This window comes from Morone saxatilis, unplaced genomic scaffold (genome assembly GCF_004916995.1).
Source record: "Morone saxatilis isolate NCDOM2014 unplaced genomic scaffold, NCSU_SB_2.0 Contig2, whole genome shotgun sequence".
Classification (NCBI taxonomy): domain Eukaryota; kingdom Metazoa; phylum Chordata; class Actinopteri; family Moronidae; genus Morone; species Morone saxatilis.
Genome location: NW_023339762.1, coordinates 15,206,134 through 15,225,538, shown reverse-complemented (window position 1 = coordinate 15,225,538; position 19,405 = coordinate 15,206,134). Strand labels below are relative to the sequence as shown.

Sequence of the window (19,405 nt, the reverse complement as noted above, 5' to 3'; positions counted from 1 at the left end):
TTATTATTGCAAACCTTTTAAGCATCTTAATCAATTACTTTTTTTCAGTAAAGCTGTTCCTAGTTCTGGAACTCAACTTCAAGTTAAGGTATAAGTAGTAAAAGTCTCTTATAAAACAATAGTCCGGTGCCTATATGAACATATAGGAAAATCCTGTTTATACCATCGACATGGTTCACACAGGTTATCAGCAAATCTGTTCCTAATGCGCTTTTTTTAACTAAAGTAACGGGGCGTAAACTCTACAGTCCTCCTTCTGTGCAAAAATGGTAAATAATAATAAACCTGTGGGACAATGTGAGGTGAACTACTCCTGACCACAGTTGTTCTCTGTATTTATTTAGTGTTTCAGGAATTGAACAAGTTGTCTACAACAGCAGCTAACTAATGATGGATGGAGTTTAGTGGATTACCTGGCAAGGAGGGATGTTGAAAGCTCGGGTGCGCAGGTCTACTCTCTGCCACTGGTCAATGAGGGGCAGCACAAGGACAATACCAGGACCCTTTGGAGGACACACTCGACCCAGACGAAATACTACTATCCTCTGGTAATTAGGCACAGTCTATAAACAAAATGAGTTTCAGTTGTTTGTTTTATTCTCAACAAGAGAGTAAACATGTTGTGGGAGTAATAATTTCAGCTTACTTTCAGTACAAACCATCCTGTTATAGGAAATGTTACAAAGGTACAAATGTAGACGAGGAAGATAACAATCAGGTTGCAAATCCATGACAGCCATCCCTGGGAGGTATCTTAAAGCAAAGAAACAAACAAACAAAGTCATCTTTAAGAGTATGTTTAGTGAAGCAGTCATTGGGAGACTTACTCCGCCTGTAAAAACAGTTGCATGATGGGGCCTGTGGCTTTAATGGGTGCTGTCTTACGTCTGAGAAAGTGACATCACTTGAATGATGTCAGTTAAGTCATTAAGTGAGATTAAGTGAGTTTTACCAAGCAGGAAGGGTCTCAAAAAACATGCTACTCAATTGCATTATGGGAAGTGTAGGCATCGAGTTTGATTCATCCAAAGGATGAAATTTCAGTATACATCGTCCTCTGCTATTTTGACTATGCTGATTTGTCTCATTCTGACTCTGATTTAAGTCCTTGCATTACATGCAATGCCATGATGCATGGTGGCTTTTGGCATAAGTTGCTGAGATTTCTATAAGTTTTATGTATTTTGTCATGTTTTATGTCTGTTAGTGTTTACTGTGTTTCACCTGACTGCAAGACAAAATAAAGAAAATAGTTAAAGGTGACGTTGGAGCCAGTAATAACACTTATTATAATAAATGGTAAACCACTCATATTTAGACAGGGGACAGTTTAAAGGAGAATACATTTCATCAGATTATTTTCTTATTTTAGTGAGTTATTAAATAAAACCCCTCAACTCTCCACGTCCAACGAACGTAAGCCAGGTGCCATAGTTTAATATGAGTGTAGTTATTTCAGCTACCTACCAGTAAAGTCGCATTTAGAAACATTGGGCATGTTGTCAAATGAAAGTCCTTTATGGTAGCCGGGCTGTGTGAAGCCATCAGTGTCCACAAACAGTCCAGGAGTCCTCGGACAGTCCCTCTGAGGGAGCAGCTGGTACGACCTGCTAAACATTGTCAACTGTTATTTCTTATTTAAAGCAAGTTCATATCAACTACCAGTCCCCTGCTGGCTGACATAGCATAAATAAAGTAGTTATGGTTGATAAAACGCAGGATGCTTTAGCTAATCATGCTATCTAACGAGAGTATCGTCCTTCCGTGTTTTGTTCCAGCTCTTCTTCTTGATGTTTACTGTCGACTCGTGATCATCAGTACATGTGCTCATTACCGCCACCTAACGCCGCTATAGCCCAGCTGCAGTTTCCGTTACGGGACACAGCCCGAAGTTCATGATAAACCTTTATCTTTAAGATAAGATAAGGAGGAATGTAGTGCAAGAGTACAGAAGTGGAAGTACAATAAGATCTCACAAAATAAGAATATTACAAAATATAATAGAAAATATAAGACTATAAATGAAAAGTATATACACTATATGCAATATGCAAGTAAAAATGGTGTGCAAATATCTGAGCAACTTTGACTAAAAACTAAACTGTTCATGTGCAACTTAAATATACATAGTCGTGCTGTTTATGGCAGGGGCCCCCGGATGTTTACTCAGTAGCCCTTGAGCTAATAAATAAATAAATATTGTATTCATATATATTTGATATATAATATATATGTTACTAAAATAAAAATAATAAAAAATAGAGCTCTTAACTCTATTCATCTGTAACTCTGAGTATATATGAAAAAATAATATGATATGATAACTGATCAAATAACTGGTCTTCTGTGTGTCATTCAACCTGGCACAGCGGTGCAATTTTGTGTGAGCAAACTGTGAATAACTGTAGATAACTGTGGATATAAGAAAAAGCTTTTTCAAGAAGAAAAAGCATGAAGCAAGAAACAAGATGCAAGAGAGGCTAGGGAAGGTGGAGGAGGAAGAGTTTTTCTCATTGATTTAACAGCAGGTGAGTTAGGAGGATGTGAGAGCTTCATCTACAAGCTCAGGTTGGGGAAGGAAAAGGAAAGAAAGGAATAAACAACCCAAGTTCAACATATTTGTCAAATACAAATTTTTCACATTTATTTAGGACAAATACTTACATTCAAAACACATATCCTCATTTTCAGTAACAAAAATGCTTTTTTCTTGACAACTAAGTACCACCACAAAGTAATTCTGTCTGTGGTTCTTTATTAAAAAATATTTAAAAGAAAATGGTGCAGCAATTACTGAATCACTGTATGCTTATTTAATTTGAAGGCCCTAACTGTGAAATATATATTCATAAAACATGTTGCTTGAGGGCTGGTTTATTGTGTTTTGTTAGCGGGTTTCATTCGGCTTCCCTAGATGCTTGTTTAGTTTTTGAACATGTCACACAGCAGCTTTTCCATTGGTGTGCTGCCAATGGTCCTGTGAAAGAACAGCTGCTCTATCTTGTGAGAGCTCACGAAGTGGAGGGATGGCAGCAGAAGTAACAGTCTCCCAAACCTTGATGGACAAGAAAAAAGGGGAGTGAGTAGTTTTTATTGAGGATTTTATGAATAATACTCCAGATGCTTGCAGATCTCTGTAGTACATCAGAGAGTTGCCTCAGGCTTACCTGGCACTTTGGCTGGGGTGTACTGAATGGATGTGCTGACCTAGCAACACCTGTGACTGATCCTGCAGATTCTCCACCTGCTCTGGGTCTTTGAGGCTGCGTGTCTCTGCGAGTTAAACAGCCGACATTAGTTACAATGTCCATTCAATAACAAAGACATATTGCAGAAGTAATAACTCCTCACCTGGCTTGAACAGCACAATGGCTTTCAGGCAGGCAAACTCAGTAGGGTCAACAGACAGGGCCTTGAAACGATTAAAGACCTCCTCCAGGATGCGCAGGTCAGCTGTGGGGAGGCTGATCTTAGCCTGCTGTGTGGGAGAAAGATCTGGCAGAGACAGAAGAGGACAGCTGTCCATGGGCAGGGACCACTGGATGGCACACAAGAGGAACATCTCGCTCCAAGCTTCTTCAAGGAGAATCACCTGAGGAAGTCACAGAAATACATGTTATCAGTCACACACTATTTGTGTTTGTTTAAATCGGTTCAGTAAAACATAAGTCAGTCAGTCTCACCTGGTCTCGAAATGGCAAGTGAGCAAAAACAGGCAAATTTTTTGCCCACTTGACAGACATGAAGAGGAGTCGTGCCGATGTCTCATATATACTCTCTGAACAGCTGGTGGTGTATGGGGACATGCGACAGTCAGAGGGAGTCCGGTCTCTCTCTGAATCATTGGTTGTCACGTCAATATTCTCCTCCACTGTACATTAGAGAAATAGTTAGGCTACTAGGAGTACAATGTTGTTTGTTTTTCTTTAAATGCATCATTACAATTCAGGCAAGACCATTTTAAATGTATATGGCTTATTATATCATTGTTAAAGGGTAACCCTAATTATTACAGATCTAAGTAATAAAACTAAATCATGAAATGTATTTCCTGAATAATTTTGCCCCATCTGAGTAGGTACTTGTTGTGTCCACCCTTATTTAACTCCTATCATATGATCTCACCTTCCTCAGGCTCCAGTTTTGCACAGGTCTCTGCAGTCAGCAGGCTGACCATAAAGCGGTGGTTGTTATTGGGGTTGCTGCAGGGCTGTGTGGTGGCAGAGGTGGTGACAGAGGAAGTGACCAGAGGTCTGCAGATGACTGACGAGTAGGTAGCAGAGGAGGTGAGCTCACGTGTGGTGGCTAGGAGCTCCTTCTTAGTCTCCACACATATAGAGTCTAGACTGACATGGGCTGTGCTCCGAGGCTGTCGCTCATTCTGCACAGCTGCCAAAGGGACAGATAAATAATATATTATCTGAACCAGTCAATGCTTCAGGTAATCAATTATATATGCACAGATAATATACTCTACACAATCAACCTGATTCAGTTTTCTCACCATCTTTGTTCATGCCAGCTTGGAGACACTTCTTTAGTCGACAAGCTTGACACTGGTTCCTATGAGCCTTGTCAACAGGGCATCTGCCAGTTCCAGCCTGACACCTTTTTTGTGGTATTGACAAAAAAAAATCTGAATAAAGATACTGAGTACTAAAATACTAATATAAAATACAATTGTATTTCTTAATTACTGTTTCTGACTTTAGGATAAAAATTTGCTCACCTGTAGATGAGTCTTCGTCTTACACTGCGCTTGAAGAACCCACTGCAGCCGTTACAGGCATAGATGCCGTAGTGTTTACCACTGCTTGAATCAGAACACACTTTACAAAGCAGGCCATGGCCAAGTGCTTTACCTGGGACTGAACTTTGTTCTGTAGAGAACAGATAGCAGAAATGAATATTTAATATTATGTCACATAATTGTGTTTTTTCATTAAATCATTTATTTCTTTGGTCCCCTTTCCCTCCAATTGGCAGAATTAAGATGTGCATATTTCTCTGTGTAGAAACACAGAAATGTGCACATCATAATTCTGACAAAGATAATGTGCTGCACAGAAATAAGGTTCTTGTTTTTTTTTATTCATTGTTTAACTTTATTTTTTTTAGATCTGTAATATTTCAGCAGTTGCATATTACAATAATGAATGACTTACCTGCTTCAGTTCCGTCTGTGAAGTCATTAGAGTTGTCAGAAGAAAACATGTTAATTTTGGTCATATAGTCCTGCTGTTCTAATGTTTGAACTACACTTCACTTCATAAATTGTTTTTAAACAAATATAAGATTATTCCCAGAAGTATTTCCTCCTCTTTATGAAGTTTTTCCTTGTGTAGTTGCCTGGCTGGATCAACAAATTTTTTTCTTGTGAAGTGTTGACAAATGGCAATGCCTCCAAAACACAATAGATCTAGGGTTTGTTGTTTTTTCCACTAAAGTTTATAGCGTAAGTTCTTCAGATATCATCAGAGCGTTACTCTAGGAATTGTCAATGATATTGATCCAGTGCTGTTGTCCTTTCTCTTCTCGTTTCTGATGAAATGGGGGTTCAATCGAGTCACTACTTGTCTTCTTCTTTCTTTCTCTCTGCCAGAATGAGTGCAAGCCTCAGTCGTCTGGGGGCTTTCTGAAGGAAGACAAGGAGATTAGCAACAAGCGCTGTGTAAGCAAATGCTGATTTGTCATCCTCTTAATCTTTACTGTCTATAAGGGTAAATCAATCAGTCACACCACTTACTGTATTTAACAAAAGTGAACACAAATTTAAATAATATATTTTACTTCTCACCCACACTGCTATATAATTACTGAATAAAGTTGGCTGCTGCATGGTAAAGATCGCCGTTGTCTGCAGATTGTAACTGTGATCAACATTGTTGTTTAGATTATTCATTGTTCAGTTGTTGCTTTGTACCTTTCCCAGATTATCAAATATGTTCTTATTACCATGTATTTTATGGAGAATAGCCTCACTCATGCCAATCAAGGGGCCAGTGTATGATCATATAGCATTTTCCCAACTCTTATTTTGCCATTTTGTTGTTGCTGGAAGATTTTATGTAATTTTGATTTGTTGTACGGTTCAAATTCACATCTAATTCAAGCTGTAATAAATAATAATAATTACATGTTGCACCTGTTTAACACCAGTCTAGAAGAAATATTACTCCAGTGGTGCCCAACCTGATGCTTACTAAGATCATCCATAGGTAGTCAACTACTACCCATGTTGACTACAAGTAAGCAAGTTAACTATTTGACTAGAACTAATCAACAAGAGACCCACAAAACATTGCAATATGGATTATTTGTACCCCTTGTACACATATGTTCACCTTCCTGTGAGCAGGGCATGGGGGTTAACAAGGTAGTTAAGACATTCCCTCTGTGCCATATTGGCCCAGTCAATGACATTAATGGCCTCAGGAGAATATAGCCACCCCAAATCAGCAAAGTAGCTTAACCTTCCATGAAATGTGGTCTCCTTCTTGGAGGGGGATCACGAAAGGGGGTGATGAGAAGAAAAACAATTAGTGCAGAGATTGAAAGAGCAGCAACAAGTTGACCCTTAATTCCATTCTTCTGCCATATGGTGACTGCTCTCTGGAGCCTCCGTCTGACTAATTAGTAACAGTAAGTGCAACTTACTGTTATTGCGTGTTCACAACTCCTGGAATCACGTTAAGCTGATGGCTGTCATTGCATATAGCTAATAACATCTAATTCAGCTCTGTAATCAGATCAGAAAGTAGCAAAAACACAAAAAGTACTGATGTGCCATGTCCACAGTTTGATTTCTGTATGTAATCCTGATTAAGTCACTCTTGATTTTAGGAAAACAACGTCGTATTGAAAACAGAGCTCTTTCTGTTGGCCTAAACTGGTGTATAAAAGGATTACAAACTGGGGGCTGTCTATGAGGGTTGTGAACACACACACACACACACACACAAACCTGCTGTCTGAATCAATTGTATAATCCTGAAATAAAGGACAAAAAAGTTTAGATTTGGAAAGCTCCAATAGTTGGAATGGTGTACATAATAAGAGTACGCAGCGAATTAGTTTTGGATTATGCACGTCACTAATACAGCTATCACATAGGGAAAACTGGCTGCAGATGCTTAAATCTATATACTGTCTTATACTAGTGCTGTTCATAAATACATTTCTGATATGCTTGAGGTTACTTAGTATTACCTCAAGTCAGAACGCAGTGGAGATGCATTTAGCCCACTGTGATGCATATAAATAGAAACCAACTTCCTAATGATCTTAAATCACTTTATTTTCTGTTTCCTGTTTTCTTTTATTAAATCCCTCTACTGCATTTGTATTTTCTTTATTAACTTTGGGCCAATTGTTTGTGCCTAATTTTGTTTTACTCTGCTTGAATTGATTTTATTCTCCTTAGTGTGCTGTATTTTGTTTAATGTTGTAATGCACTTCTTTGCTTAATGTAAGGCACTTTAAATAGCTTTACGTTAGATGTATGTAAATCACTGTATCACTGTGTACTATTAAAACTTGTATTGCTTCGGCTCGTGTACAAACAACAACAATTTGACTAATGTGACGAGCATACATGCCCAAGGCAAATGAACCTGCCAAAGGTTTGTACAAATATACACAATATAAATGCCTTGAGGCCTGGTAGCTTGGCCTGCAGTACTTTGTATCCAGACTGGGCAGACATAAAAAATAAGAATTTGCATTTGGTCAGACAGCCAGTGAAGAAAATTTGACATAGTCAATAAAGTTTGGTAAGTTTATGGACACACAATTGCATTTCCACTGCACTACAGGTGTGGTACAGTACACATTTATACTCAAAACACCATTTAAACCTACTCACACATAAACACATTTATACTGACCTAAGCAGTACTGGGTATGGTAATCTGCAGTGCCGTATCAGATTACATAACGCAGGTGTTACTCACATGTCAGGGGTGAGCTGATTATCTTATTCTTCACACTAGACATGGAATTTACATGTGCATATAACAGGTGCATATAAAAGGTCATCTTTGAGGAATGATTGCATGTTTGCATGTTTGCTGACAGTTCATGTTTGTGAACACACAATAAACAGAGCATATGTGGGTTTTTTTGGGGGTGTCTGACTCTCCAGTTGTCGGTACCGAGAAGATGCTGCTGCCATCAGCAAAGCGCTGCTTTGAGGTTTTGCCTGGCAGGGATAACTGTCATGTTTCTTCACTCCTCAGCCCTCTGATTGTTACGCAGATGCAGCCAACCTTTAGCAGCCTGCTACCATGAGCCAAATGGATGATTAAGTATTTAGTGGAAACATTTATGATGACAGAGCCCTGCAGATGATTTGACGCACGTCACCAATAAAGCCCTCTCTCATTTGCTTGGCAGATCAGACAGATGAGCTTTAGTTAAGTGTGAGAGTGCTGTTACCTTTCTACATATTTTCAAATACACTGGAGGTACATGCACTGCCGCAGGCATAAATGTGCCAGGCATACTTTTAGTGTCCTTCAGAGGATGCCCTTTATTCACAAATCTTTGAATCAGTCTAAGCAGCTTTTTGATATAATCTTGAATGCCAGCTATTGTCAAAGACTGAGATTAACTTTTAAAGTTGTCGGTGTCCTCTTTATGTGCAGGGAGCAGGTGCCTCAAGTTGGTAAAGCATACAATATGTCATAATTGATTATGTATTTCTTATTTTTAATTTTCGTGTGCTTTGAATTCATAAACCCTAATGCAATTTCCTTTAGGACTATGATAATACTCTGTATATAGTTAAACAACTTTTATAATGAAAAAAAGACAAAACTGGACAAAAGTATCATCAAAATAAACTTTAAAAAAAAACACTTTTTGTTAACAATTTCAGATGAATAAGATCAGTAATATTTCCCAGCAGGATAATCTTATGCCTGCTCTGTTACAAAAGCATAAGCTTCTGTTACACTGCACTCAGCATGTCCACCTGATTCCAATAGCTGCAGAGAATGGTTAACCAAGCTTGCATGGTTAAGCTTTGTTAGGTTCAGTTCAGCGTCTTTTCTGGTCCCCCCCCAAGTCAGATGAGGTAGAAGGATTGAGGTGTCAGCACTATGGCTCCCAGGGATTGCCCCGCCTTGCCATCTGCTGCCACTACTGTAATCCACTCGATGAGAAAATCAGTTGTCTCAGTCCATATCAAAGTCATGTCCACTCAATTCACCAGGTAAACTAACATCAGTGAGTCTGTAAAGTCCATTTAATCACTGATGAAGGAACTGAGAATCTTGTTTGGTTATGTCCTGTAAATAAAAGCCCACACTATTTGGCATAGATAAAATTAAAAATAATCTAGCAGAAACTTAAATATAAATAAACACTGACATGATTAAATGGTTTCAAACCTGAAATTGTTTGCTTTTCTTACAGCTAACTGATAATTTCGTCACACCATTATAAAATCGCTTGTTCTTTTGTTGTCTAATGACATCCTGAATAAATATTAAAAAGAGAGCCCAACATGCTCTTTTCCAGTGATTCTCAAGTTCTTTTTCCTCTATTTGAAATATATTATTCAGCCTGGAAAGAAAAGCCTTTACAAATTTACAAATTACAGAAAAACACTTCATTTCAAATGATCCATCACTAAATTCATGGAAACGTTTTTTTTTTTGTCCTCACCAATAACACAAAGACAACATTGGAGTTGCATTGAACTGCGTCTTTGTGATGAGTTTCATTTACAGTTTACTGCCTTGACAGTTTACATTTGTTAACAATTGCATTGAAAATAGGAATACTGAATATAAAATGTTTTTTATCGACCTTACATTTATATTTTTATTGAACTTATAACAGTAGTATATTAGTAGCAGTATAACTATTTTAGGAATTATGACTGATATTTCCGTTTTCTCTATTTGTCAGGAGACACACAATGAGTGCTGTCTCACCTGTAACTGCACAGGTCTTACTGAAAATTTCAGTCACTGTTGCAAAGTTACAGCCGATTTAACATTGTCAATCCCGGGTTGACCTCTAGAGGGAGACAAAAACCCTTTGACTGTGTTGTAAAAGTGTGGTCAGTCACAAGCAATGTAGCTGATGAGAGCTGAGTCAACTCACAGCTGATGAGTCAGAGATGATGTGTACATGAGACTGGAACATTTATAGGCTTGATTACAGTACAGTAACAGTAATACGATTTTCTAGGTCATATCTAACTGTTCAGGCCTACTGCATTTACTTCAGCTTTTATTTATTTTTTTATTTCTCTCTATCATGGTGCACTCTTATTATTTCTTATTATTGGCCTGTCAGCCATCTAACCTGTATGAAAGGTACTATACAAAAGTTTATTTGATTGATATCCATCATTAAATTAGACCTTGTTTTGTTTGGAGCAATCTAACAACTAACAACTCTATGAAACCACAGACAAGAATGTGATACTTGAAATCACAGGAAAAATGTATATTATGTAATAATGTGAAATTCTGTGTGTGTGTGTGTGTGTTGTTATCATTATGTTGCAAAACACATTCCACCACATACCCGAGAAACCACAGGAAATGCTTCTTTTTCCCTTCTGATACCCTTGCGAAGACACATGCGAACATTTCTATTATTTGTGGAAAGTAAACAAGAAGCCTATTTTCTCCCTCACGCACCCAACACACAGTAGCATATTTCTCTTTCTGTTTCTCTCAGCACACTTCTCTCTCTCTTCAACTCTGTCACCATTATTGGAGCAACAAATGGTTTCCTTTGTAGATATTAACTTAACTTGATGGCTTATATGTCATTCTCTAATCAAAATTTTAAATTCAGTTTCTGTCCTGTATTTCTTCTATATGAGCTTTAAATTGAACAATTTCTTTTCTCCCTTACTCTCCCTCTGCTCAGAGACCACTTGCTGTGTTTTTGTGTTGTAACTAATAGACTAACCTAATCAAAAGCTTCTGCATAGCTAGGTTTTCTGGGGTCATTCTCTTACAATTGCATTTCTACTTAGCATAGTTGTAGTTTCCAATTTTATGGTTTAGGGACCTTAAAGGAGTTTTTACTTGCTTTATATGTTCTGGGTTTCCTCCATACAGAAGTAAAAGTTGGACACCCTAGAAAATCTAAACTGCCAATATGTGTGAAAAAGGATGTCAATGTTTTTTTTTTATTATTTTTGTTAGCTTTGTGATTATGATGTGATTATGTGACAACCTGTCAAATCACCATGTGTAGGGACAACATGTAATGTTAATTAATTCTAAGTATTACATTAGTTAGAGTAACAGATGTTTAGGAAAGAAGGAAGGGAAAAAAACAGAGACAGTGTGTGCACAACAACATTATTTTATTACATTTCAAGGCAAGACTACTAGCTACTGGTATATATATAGAGTTAAGATTTAAATTGAAAATCTACATCTATATTTTGCATTTAACTTGCATCAACATGGCATTATAGTGCAGCATATAGGTAATGAGATAACTCCCTGAGAAAGTATAATGTACATAGTGGAGTCATGGTATCCTGAGCAGAGAACACACACTCACACTCACTTTGCCTGTGTTCCTATCCCAGCCCATCTGTGCTTTGTTTACAAATCCGGTCTAGCTGTGCGTGCATGGTACTGCGTGTTGAGTCCCTCTGTGTACAACTGAGGAGAGTTGAAACGGCTGTTTTTCTCATCTACATTTCTCATCTACAAAACACAGCTGGTGATTGTTGGAACAGTGGAAAGACTTTAAGTGTTTCTATCCACTTTGAATATAATTATGATGTTAAGGTGATATTATGCAAGGTAAAATTACTGTATTTGTCTATGGAGTCTGGTCGTGAGTGATAGGGATATTACGGCTGCTTATGGTTAAACAAAAGATCTTTCTCTTCAAGGATCCTTTCCATGTTGGTGTCAGACACTTGGAAAAACAATCTGAGGTGCAGACACAGGTATGGCAACATCTAAAGTAATATGAGTAAAAGTCCCCTGAAACCACTTAATATTTAATGTATTTGAGTACAAAACTGTTTCTATGGTGTGTTGTATACGCAGAGATAAAAAGGAGACGGCATTAAATCTATTACGACTAGACAGGCAAATTTGTCCCCAAGGATGCGCCAACATTACATGGCAGCCATAGCAGCTCGTTTGTTTTTTCATCTAACTAATTTAGGCTTTATTTCATTCAATCCAGCGCTGAAAGACTGTTGAAAGACAGTTTTGGTGGCTGTCCAGTGTGTTTTACGATTATCTGCAAGGCAAAATCTGTGGTTCTGTCAAAGGAGTCTGACCATTGTTTTGCATAGAGATGCTGGTGCTCTACTGCGACATCTCGTGGCAAGTGAATTTTATATAACCTTTCAGGCTGGAGAAACAAAATATTTTTTAAAGATTTTGCTCCACTTTAAATGTCCCACGCAAGATCCAAAATCAGCTAAGAAGGCAACTATGAACTTAGTTAGTTAAAATATTCTCCAGAAAAAAATCTTGCAATGTTAATCCATCCAACATCATCAAACACCTTGGTACTCATGTTTGCAGTGTCCAACATACAGAGGCTCTGCTCGGATGCCACGCCTTGAGGAGAAAGGGAAGCAGAAACAGAAAAGAAGACATTATGAGAAAGATCCCTGTGTCTTGTTGAGGTATGCTGGCACTAAGTTCTTTTAAGGTCCAAGGTAAAATACCTCAGGAGCTTGCAGCGAAAGTCCTGCAAACGAGGAAACGCCTTGTCCACATTGGAGGTCTGCTTCTCATCACTCCACAGTCTCTCTGCTGCAGCGCTTGCCCTTGGCCTGAGATTTTGGGTGCAATCAGCAATTATTTTAAATGATTTTATGAAATTGTTACTGCACTTACTTAGTTGATTTGTTTGGTGATTTTAAGGGTCTTTTAAATTTCATACCAAAGACGTGGAGAGAGATTGGTGGCATCAACATATTCTCCCCACATGCAGACCTCACCCCCTATCACCAGCTTCTTCTGTTCCTCAGTACCTGTGAAGGGATGGAATAACATGATTTCTTTTAATTAAGGGTAGGCTGGTAATGAGTTTAGTACAAATCAGAATCTTCATGTCAAATTTATCAAACCACTTCAAGTGAAAACTCAGCAAATGGGCCTAAATGGGCCTCTATAAAGGGTAATTCCCATTGGCAGCTCCCATCACCAGAGAAGTACCATCACCAGTACAAGTACTTGGCCATCCACACACCAGAAAAGTTCTGTGGCTGCACAGTGTAGTAGTTGCGCCAGTCCTGGCCATAGGAAATGTGGTTGATGTACCACGGGGCGGCCAGCAGGACCCTCATGCCAGCTTTGGTGATCCTGCCGAGCTCTTCCCGATACTTAGCTGGGGTGCCCTTCCAGATATGCAGCACTGTGTCCTTAGGAATCTGCGCAGGGTGACAAACAACATGCTGTCTTGCCCTTCTGTACTATATTGCTACTAACTTGTCTGCCTGCTGTATTGTTGTATCAATGGTTCTGTTGACATTTAGTATTTTATATTTCACAAAATAGACACAGAAAAAATCCTTAATGAGCTGTCATCAGCAAGGGCAACCTTCCCAACCCTTATATGGGGCAAAGCATCTGAAATTCAAATTCCTATACTGCGATAACATAGTCAAAACTAGGCTCATCAGAATATGCCTTCTCCAAAATATCACCATCTTGGAGCATGCTGTGCACTGTGCCTGATGAAACTAACGTATGAGAGAACAATGGGAACTGTATTGTATAAATCTATGCTTGCCAACAAATTTTCTCCCATTTCTTCAGAAGCAAATGACTGATAGACTTGGGCATTTGCTTTCATCATTTGACGCAAGGAGATTTGTAAAATAACTGCCAATGGAAATATTTTTATTATGCTGTTTAGGGGAAATCTGCATGTCTGCCACAAGCCTGTACAGACAGCATTGTGAGCATGTACCACAGCAAGCACACCTCTCTGAAGCTCCCAGTTCCATACTACATACTAATTCTAGGTGGAGTACTGTTTGTAGTGTGTGCACACGGTAACATTTAATTAAATTTAAAAAGTACTTTGATGTCTATGCTACGAAGATTTGTGTACAATACTTTTTGTATACAATTAGTATACCATATGGAATTGGGACAGAGAATATGTCTCTGTAACACTGATGCACGGACAAGAGCATCACTGCCACCTAGTGGTCTGGCTACAAATAAAATATTGTGTGTTGGCCTAACAGTTAAATGTTTTGGCCATGTATATCCTATATTTTACAGGAAACAACATTTTACCTGTAAATTATTATGAAAGACAAAAACCACAGCAAATAGTACAAGCCACAGCACACAGGTTATTTTCTGACCCTTGAAGGCGAGGGGCCACACAGTGTAGTAGCGGGCCCAGTTGTGTGTGGGTCCTGGCAGGTCCAGATACCATGGAGAGGCCAGAATAACCCTGAGCCCTGCTTTAGCCACTCTGCGCACTTCACACAGGTAACAGCCCTCTCTCCATACCTCCACCACTGACAGAGAGCTACGCTGCAAAACAATGCTGTAGACTATCAGACTTACATGAAATGGTTGTGTTCATCAGCCAACATACTGTTAAACATTGTTGGTCTGTTGATTCAAACCACTAAACCTGCTGAGGTCAAATGTTATTGTTGTTGTTGTTGTTGTTATATTTAAAAAAATTAAATATGTTAAACATATTAGACTATGTATGTGGATTATTAAGTGCTTATTCTAAATATTTTAATTATAATAATTATGTTTAAATGTGCATACCCCACTTAACTCTCTACATTGTCTTTTTCCTGTCTATTTCTTATTTAGTTTTTTATTTTTATGTATTGTACGGTGTTCCTTGAGTGCCCTGAGAGTATTATTATTATTATTATTTCCTTCTAAACACTGTCTGACTGTCTAACTTAAGATGGTGAAAATATATGCTTGCATGTGTTAGATCTCCTTCAGTGAATGCAGATACTTGGACATAGTATACTTTTTTTTTTTTACGTCTGCACCAATATCAGTGTGATATTTCAACTTATGTTGTAGACTAAACACATTTTTTAATCATATTTTAAACAATATCTATAAAATATACAGTTTTGTTTCATATCATAGAGGTTATTTGTTGGGGTTTACTTACTCGTTCATGGTAGTCAAACACATCTTGCCACACGATAGAGGTCTTGTTGAGAGCTGATGTGATATTCACAATGCTGGAAACAGAGACATTAATGATATTAGTAATGTTAACGTGTTTGTTGGTGTATTTCCCCTGAGCTTTCTGTGTGTTCCTACTTCTCCATGTAGAATGCTTCCAGTTTGGTGAAGTCTGATCCAAATCCCATCTTCTGCATGAATGCTCGGACATCAGGGTTGGATTTCCTGTGGAAACAATTCATTTATCTATATGCTAACTGTTTAAACACATTTTTCAGAAGCTTATGGTAACTTCAACAAAATGTATTTATCTCTTTATTTTACAGTAAATTCAAATACATGCACCTACATCAACTACTTTAAAATATATATTTTTTATTTTTGAATGGATGAAAACAAATACACAGATACAGACAATGTAGATCACACTGCAGTATCGGGCACTAAAAGATCTTAACAGCAGGACCGGACTTTGCAGACAAATAAAAGGTGTCCTTATTCGCTGCCAAGTCCAATAACAAAGTAAACAAACAAAAGTGATCAAAACCAGGAAATCCTGGGCCCTGTTCTTCAAAAGTGGTTTAACTCATTGCAGCTAACATGCAGTTATAAGGCTGAAATATTTGTATTTATAAGTTTATTCTCATCCAGCTAATTTGGTTCTTTGAATGCAGTTTGCGGATTGATTTGTTAATCCTGGATGAAGTTATGTTGAGTAACAGTGTGCTCTTATTTTGATAAAAAGGCAAAATTAGTAGAGAGTTGAAACCATGATCAGCATTCATATGCTCGGCTGAGTGCTGAACATGAAATTGCAGTTATGTGTACTGGGAACTTTTGTTGTATATTCTATCATGTATAAGTAGCTTAAGTTACTCCTCATTATGAAAATTAAATTGTGGTAATTACATCAAGAGATCATATCGATTTCTCAATAACCTGCATGTTCTCATAGAAAACCATAATTATATGAACACTCTTCCATTAAATATCTAATAAAGCGAACCATTTGTATCTGAAAATTAGTTTAAGTATGAAAAGACGTCTTGGTCATGATCCCACTGTCTATAAGCCTGCACTTTTGCAGGTTGGGTTTAAGGACTTGTTGCTATGACAACAGTTCCAGATTAATTTTAAACCTGCTTTGCAGAACCAAAAAAATCCATATTTGTGTCAAATTTTCCAATTTCCTAATCTTGATAGCTGAGTTATCCACGTATGAAGAACGGGCCCAAGTTGAAATCATTACAGTCAGCATTTAAATGATCTCTCACATTTTATCTTACCAGCAGGTAAAGTCAACCTCATCTCCTCCTAAGTGGATGTAAGAATCAGGAAACACTGATGACACTTCCTTAAACAGTCTCGCCATAAACTGGTAGGTGGAGCGCAAAGCTGGATTAACAGGACCAAAAGTACCTGAAGGGGTGCCCCCTTTGTAGCAGGGAGTCAACAGGCCTGGTTGCCCTGGAAAATAAATATCAGATTCAGATTTAGTTCAGCATTTGGTTATTTTCATTGCCTCTTGAGTTCAGGCATGTGTTTTTACTCAAGTAGCCTTCTAAGTAGATGTGAGTCAAGCTCAAAATTCAGTACATGTTTTGTTGCCATTTATAGTCTTGATTTGCAGGTTTAGCTGATTCTTGTGAAACTAAACTGGGCACAATGCCAAGTACTTTATATGTTTAAGATCAAGAAGCTGAGAAATAAAACAGTTATTTTTAAAAGCAAATGTAGCTCATTTTGTTTTTGAATTTTACCTTTTCCCCAAGATTTGGTGTGGCCGGGTGAATCAAACTCAGGAAGGACTCTAATTCCCCACAGCCTGGCATGTGAGATCACCCTTCTTACATCGGACTGTGTGTAGATGTGAGTCATCGGATGGAAAGCCCCCTGAATCAGAGCCAGAAGCCTTTGTTCAGGGTGGATGCAACTTTTCAGTATTTTTCTACCTCATGAATCCACTTGCAGTAGGCCTAGTTAAAAACTTAAAGGATAATATAAAATAACGAGTTTCATCTCCTGAAGTGCAGATAAAAAATGGTTACAAGCTAAATTATAATAGATGTGCAGAGTCATGGTGCACATGACTTGAGGTGGATAGCTATTTTTTTTATTACTTCATCCACATGACATACCTTACTGGAAAGATCTGGAAAGCTGCTGCTCTGATAAGGGAAGGAGGGGTCATCAACAATGTGCCAGTGAAACACATTGAACTTACTGTAGGCCATTGCATCCTAAGAAGAAAGACATATGTTAATAACACTGACAAGCGTGATCAACGAAAGCGAGGGCTGAAGTTAATTTTATTTTATTTGATTATTACCAGAGTTTTTAAAATGGCCTGCACGGGTAAATAATGACGTGACGTGTCCAACAAAATCCCTCTGAACTGAAACCGGGGGAAGTCTTCAATCTCAGTCTTGTTGATAAAATACTAAAAGAAGAAGAGAATCAGAAAAGGTATTAGATTCAATTGATCCATACTGAGCATTAATAAAGCTCTATAATAAGCTGATACTGTGTATAAGTAATGACTTCAGAGGCTTTGTGGGTTTGAGTGTTTAAATAAATTCTGACTTACAGAGCCAAAATCATTTTGATAGACCAGCTGACTGAAGGTTTCCAGACCTGTGCTTAATCAGAGGATATAATCAGCAATCATTTTAATCTTGACAAATAATGGTGAGATTCTTCTGTCAGTTAGTAAATTGGGTTGGGTAGCATGAGAAATGCAGTAAAACTTGCTGAACAGGTTTTGATTGAACCTATAATAGTTTGTTTCATTTTTGTACTTTTGTTCACACGTTGCTTGTACATGTCTTCAAAAATGTATTGGTTATAATCACCTCTTAAAGCACCCCACACGGTTTCTGCCTTCAGAGATGCTTGTCCTGCAGAGACACCCAGATTGTCTAGAAAACAAAACAGGAAGCAAGTTAGATAATGCATCAACCCCTACCTGCTGGGACTGTTGGTGACCTCATATACACGTGTTGACACTTACATCTCTCCGAAGAGTCCTCATTTGGGTAACCCTCACAATCATCGTGGTCAATACTGACCTCAACAGTAAATGGTTTATCCTGATTGAAATGCAGACGTCCTGTTGGTCATAAAAAGGGAAATAATTACTCACTAGTTGCTGGGTTAAATATTTTAAGAGAAGTGCATACAATGTCTGTGAACTTTCATTTTGACACAATCAAACTACCTTTATTCTATAATGTACAGTAATTTTGAAAACACAAACATGAAGCTGTGCCACTCCATTGGTTCATTGTCATTGTGGGGTTTTAGAGTAGGTAGGCCTACACTGCCTGACTGATGAACTGCTGCCTCCACAAAGCCCATTGAGCTATTTTAAAAGCCAACATGACAAACAGAACATTCAAAACAAAAGCCCTTTGCACTTTATTTTTGTCCATTCATAAAGCAGTCTTACACGTGTGAATCACAAGCTCATCTTATAGCCAGGCTTTACACATCTATTATTACATTTTATATCACATAGCACAGCAAATTATAGTCCTATGGAAATTATGGTATATAGTGCTGCCACAGTAAATTAAAATATGTAAGTGGCATAGAAACACTGTAAGTACATCTGTGAATATTTACTATTTGTTTTATTAGACTGGACCTTTAAACTTCAGCAAGGTGAAAAATCTTACTGTCTGTTTCACCATAGTCTTAATTCAACCTCACTTTATCACCTACCATCAGTGTAGTCTGGAAAAATAAGAGAAAAATATCTCCTAAATGCAGCATCCAGAACAGAACAACCCTGCTGTGCGGCTGATTGTCTTCCGTAACCAAAGTAGAAAGCCTGTGGGCTCAGCGGGTACCGCTCCGTTGAGGAGGTGAAAGCCTGCGGTAATGGCCATACTCCCTCCACTGTGTGCAGGCCAACCTGGAGGATACTCAGTATTAGTAAATACACATTTAAGCGAGTATATCGCCCAGACCTAACCATAAACATGACTTCCATATCACTCTACCCGGTGGACTACTACACTGTCAAACTCTGCCTGTCAGGTGCTGAAGAGCATGCAGTCATGTGACCGGGGCCACAAGGTGTGGGTGTTTCTTTTTTTAAATCAAAGGTGAAATAAATGCATTACACCGTGTAAATGTTGTTTTTTTTAATATATATTTAAGAGACGTATCCGTGCAAACTATTTTTTAAATCGCTCATAGCTTTGCGGTTTTATCATTAAAACACATTTGAGTTATGTGACAACTGAAGCAAATGCAAACGG

At 38.1% G+C, this 19,405-nt stretch overlaps 3 protein-coding genes across 4 annotated transcripts in view; all 3 read right to left on the bottom strand.

The window, feature by feature from the left end:
* stoml1 (stomatin (EPB72)-like 1) overlaps positions 1–1,781 on the bottom strand; it is a 3,560-nt gene extending 1,779 nt beyond the window's left edge. Inside the window, exons 1-3 of the mRNA XM_035665673.1 lie at positions 1,468–1,781; positions 647–753; positions 414–563 (exon numbers count right to left, since the gene is read on the bottom strand). Of these exons, the coding sequence (XP_035521566.1) occupies positions 414–563; positions 647–753; positions 1,468–1,618 (408 nt within the window). The 5' untranslated portion in view covers positions 1,619–1,781. The remainder of the gene's footprint in view (positions 1–413; positions 564–646; positions 754–1,467) is intronic.
* A 1,141-nt stretch (positions 1,782–2,922) lies between these two features.
* Positions 2,923–6,237, bottom strand: nr2e3 (nuclear receptor subfamily 2, group E, member 3). The gene is made up of 9 exons (XM_035664875.1): positions 6,234–6,237; positions 5,166–5,243; positions 4,730–4,880; positions 4,496–4,608; positions 4,126–4,413; positions 3,684–3,871; positions 3,352–3,592; positions 3,168–3,273; positions 2,923–3,055 (listed from the first exon to the last, which is right to left on the bottom strand). Exons 1-9 carry the CDS (start codon positions 6,235–6,237, stop codon positions 2,923–2,925), a joined length of 1,302 nt encoding a protein of 433 aa, XP_035520768.1.
* Positions 6,238–11,321: 5,084 nt separating this feature from the next.
* hexa (hexosaminidase A (alpha polypeptide)) lies at positions 11,322–19,198 on the bottom strand. 2 transcript variants are annotated; one of them, XM_035665826.1, is made up of 14 exons: positions 18,864–19,198; positions 18,151–18,249; positions 17,993–18,058; positions 17,728–17,774; positions 17,470–17,580; positions 17,279–17,380; positions 16,901–17,033; positions 16,427–16,607; positions 15,279–15,365; positions 15,124–15,196; positions 14,333–14,507; positions 12,895–12,985; positions 12,677–12,784; positions 11,322–12,566 (listed from the first exon to the last, which is right to left on the bottom strand). In XM_035665826.1, the coding sequence occupies exons 1-14, from the start codon at positions 19,132–19,134 to the stop codon at positions 12,503–12,505; spliced, it is 1,608 nt and encodes a 535-aa protein (XP_035521719.1). In that variant the 5' UTR covers positions 19,135–19,198; the 3' UTR covers positions 11,322–12,502. The 2 variants fall into 2 exon arrangements, with proteins under 2 accessions (XP_035521719.1, XP_035521718.1); XM_035665825.1 differs by lacking the exon at positions 14,333–14,507 and adding an exon at positions 13,204–13,384 and having other exon boundaries at positions 18,864–19,196.
* Positions 19,199–19,405: the final 207 nt, after the last annotated feature.

What these genes read in the sequence shown, in the direction of transcription:
- hexa (XM_035665825.1), bottom strand. Translation starts at nt 19,134, where the DNA reads ATGGAAGTCATGTTTATGGTTAGGTCTGGGCGATATACTCGCTTAAAT. An exon ending in CGTGTGGGGTGCTTTAAGAG is followed by an intron (nt 17,775 to 17,992) that starts GTGATTATAACC and finishes GATTAAGCACAG; the next exon opens with GTCTGGAAACCTTCAGTCAG. An exon ending in AATCTCTCTCCACGTCTTTG is followed by an intron (nt 12,785 to 12,894) that starts GTATGAAATTTA and finishes CCAAAATCTCAG; the next exon opens with GCCAAGGGCAAGCGCTGCAG.
- nr2e3 (XM_035664875.1), bottom strand. An exon ending in CACAGACGGAACTGAAGCAG is followed by an intron (nt 4,881 to 5,165) that starts GTAAGTCATTCA and finishes TGTTCTCTACAG; the next exon opens with AACAAAGTTCAGTCCCAGGT. An exon ending in CATTGTGCTGTTCAAGCCAG is followed by an intron (nt 3,274 to 3,351) that starts GTGAGGAGTTAT and finishes TTTAACTCGCAG; the next exon opens with AGACACGCAGCCTCAAAGAC.